The sequence below is a fragment of the Fragaria vesca genome, linkage group LG4 (assembly GCF_000184155.1).
Source record: "Fragaria vesca subsp. vesca linkage group LG4, FraVesHawaii_1.0, whole genome shotgun sequence".
Classification (NCBI taxonomy): domain Eukaryota; kingdom Viridiplantae; phylum Streptophyta; class Magnoliopsida; order Rosales; family Rosaceae; genus Fragaria; species Fragaria vesca.
Window position 1 is genome coordinate 1704357 of NC_020494.1, and position 2837 is coordinate 1707193.

General features: G+C 47.1%; 1 protein-coding gene across 1 annotated transcript; it reads left to right on the forward strand.

Moving 5' to 3' along the window:
• Positions 1 to 688: 688 nt before the first annotated feature.
• Positions 689 to 2465, forward strand: LOC101293767 (UDP-glucuronate 4-epimerase 1-like). The gene has a single exon (XM_004296372.1). The coding sequence runs from the start codon at positions 915 to 917 to the stop codon at positions 2217 to 2219; it is 1305 nt and encodes a 434-aa protein (XP_004296420.1). The 5' UTR covers positions 689 to 914; the 3' UTR covers positions 2220 to 2465.
• The last annotated feature ends 372 nt before the right edge of the window (positions 2466 to 2837 follow it).

The following is a 2837-nucleotide window of genomic DNA, read 5'->3' on the forward strand; positions in this document are numbered from 1 at the left end:
GGACTGGCCATGGATGCAAGCAAGAATCTGCAAGGTAAACAAGAAAGGTTCAAGCTTGAATTTCGGGGTTTTGAGTTTTTGGTGATGAGTTTGATGTAAGAATTGAAGTGGGTCTTTTACTTTTTAAAGGATTAAAGGTATAACGCCGAGGAAGTCTCAAGAGGGAAGTTTCTGGTGCGGAAGTCTCCAGCAAAGTCAGCATGTACCATTCTCTCTCTGAAATCACAAGTTGGGTGAGATGCAGGGATGTTTCCGGCAGCAAAGTCAATATTGCTCTGTTGGAGAGAGAGAGAGTTGCTCTGTTGGAGAGAGAGAGAGAGAATTTTGGTAGAGGATGAAATAACCAACTATAAGGGTATTTTGATAAACTCAATACAAGAGGTGTGTAGATAATAGAAAATGATGTGTAAATTTCAACACCCTTAAAGAAAACCAACAAACAAAATCTCCCCAAAATCGAGTTTATTCTTCGGCTCCCATCTGTTTACTTCTATATTTGCTCTCGTGACCAAACTGCCCTTAGTGTTTCTGTTTACTGCTTTCTTTGACCCAAAAATCCTAAAAAAAATGAAAAGAGTACTTTCTAACAGGCCATCCCGGTCATTTGAAAGCGTGAACGCGTCTCAGGTTTCGTCGTGTATAATTGTGGGTGGCCCCTATATATAACCCTCCGTTGCCTTTCTCTAATGGCAGGTGCAGAATTTTTACTCGCCCAAATATTTCAAAACCCAAAAACAAAAAATTTTCAATTTTTTCTCTGCACTTGCTCTCTTCTTCAATCCCTACCCTCCTTTTCGGTTTCTTCTTCAAATTCCAAAAACCCCAGTTATAATTCAAGATACAAAAAGAAAACCCTATTCGAGGATTAGGAAGAAGAACCCATAGTTTCAGCGATTACGAATAATCAGAGAAGAATGCCGTCGCCGTCGCAATTAGAGGACGAGCTGTTCCCGTCGACGCCGGGGAAGTTCAAGATCGACCGGTCCCACACCATGAACCGCCAGTTTCACCGTTGCTTCGCCTCCACCAGCACCATGTTCTTGTGGGCCCTTTTCTTGATCGCCCTGACGGCGTCGTATCTGAGTTTCCAGAGCTTCGTCGACTCCGGCAGCCGCTACTTCTCGGCCTCTTGGGGAGGGATCCAGTGGGAGAAGCAGGTCCGCAACTCGGCTCAGATCCACCGCTCCGGCGGCATGTCCATCCTCGTCACCGGTGCCGCCGGTTTCGTCGGCACACACGTGTCCGTGGCCCTGAAAAAGCGCGGAGACGGTGTCGTCGGGCTTGACAACTTCAACAACTACTACGACCCGTCGTTGAAGAAGGCCCGGAGAAACCTCCTCAAAGGCCACGGCATCTTCATCGTCGAGGGCGACTTAAACGACAACAAGCTCCTCGACAAGCTCTTCGACACCGTCGCCTTCACCCACGTTATGCACCTCGCCGCCCAGGCCGGCGTCCGCTATGCCATGGAGAACCCCGGCTCTTACGTCCACAGCAACATCGCCGGCCTCGTCACGCTTCTCGAGGTCTGCAAATCCGCCAATCCTCAGCCGTCCATCGTCTGGGCCTCCTCCAGCTCCGTCTACGGCTTGAACGACATGGTCCCCTTCTCCGAATCCGACCGGACCGACCAGCCGGCGAGCCTCTACGCCGCCACGAAGAAGGCCGGCGAGGAAATCACCCACACTTACAACCACATTTACGGGCTGTCAATCACCGGGTTGAGATTCTTCACGGTTTACGGGCCCTGGGGAAGACCCGACATGGCGTATTTCAGTTTCACCCGGAATATTCTCCAGGGTAAATCCATCACGGTTTACCGCGGTAAAAACCATGTTGACTTGGCGAGGGACTTTACATACATCGACGACATTGTCAAGGGGTGTCTGGGGTCTTTGGATACCTCCGGGAAGAGTACCGGGTCGGGCGGGAAGAAGCGGGGACCCGCACCGTACCGGATATTTAACTTGGGGAACACGTCGCCGGTGACGGTCCCGACGCTGGTAAACATCTTGGAGCGGCATTTGAAGATGAAGGCCAAGAGGAATGTAGTGGAGATGCCCGGAAACGGCGACGTTCCGTTCACGCACGCCAACATAAGTTTGGCCCGAACACAACTCGGGTACAAACCGACGACCGATTTGCAAACCGGGTTGAAGAAGTTTGTTAGGTGGTATCTTTCTTACTACGGCTACAATAACGACAAACCTGTACACTAATATTTGTTTTCATTTCCTTTTCTTTTCTTTGTTGGGGATTTTTGTTTCCCAATTCAAATGGAAAACCATGGGAGAGAAAAAGAATTCTGGGTCAACAAAAAACAAACTGAGATACATTCTTTACTTTTTTTTGGCGAGGAGATACATTCTGTACTTGGGGAGCTCAGAAAAGAGTTCTCCTTCTTCAGCATTATTTTTCTTCTGTAAAGGAAAAGGTTTCAGGTTTCTTCTGGGCCATTACAATTCGATATGCCTCGTTCTCAATTCAGCAGTGTCGTAAATTGGACATAATTTACCTTATAATAAAATCTGAAGAAATTGAATGATTTGGATAAAATAAAATATTTCGGATAATCATCAAATGGTAAGGAGTATTTGGATTGGCTAAAAATTACGAAGATGATGACCGAGTCATGGAATCCAATCGGGTATCTTCTCCTATGTAGCTTCTTGGATATAACTGAAAAGCGGAAATCAAGGTCAATCAGATTAACTAACTAAATTATGTTTGATACTTTGATTCGTTGCGGTGATATAATTGATAGGAGAGACAGCTAGCGAGGGAAAAGGAACAGCTGGTAGCACTGTTGTTGGGGCCCACTGAGCATTAAGAGAGCT

Coding starts and splice junctions, on each gene's coding strand:
- LOC101293767 (XM_004296372.1), top strand. CDS start 915: ATGCCGTCGCCGTCGCAATTAGAGGACGAGCTGTTCCCGTCGACGCCG.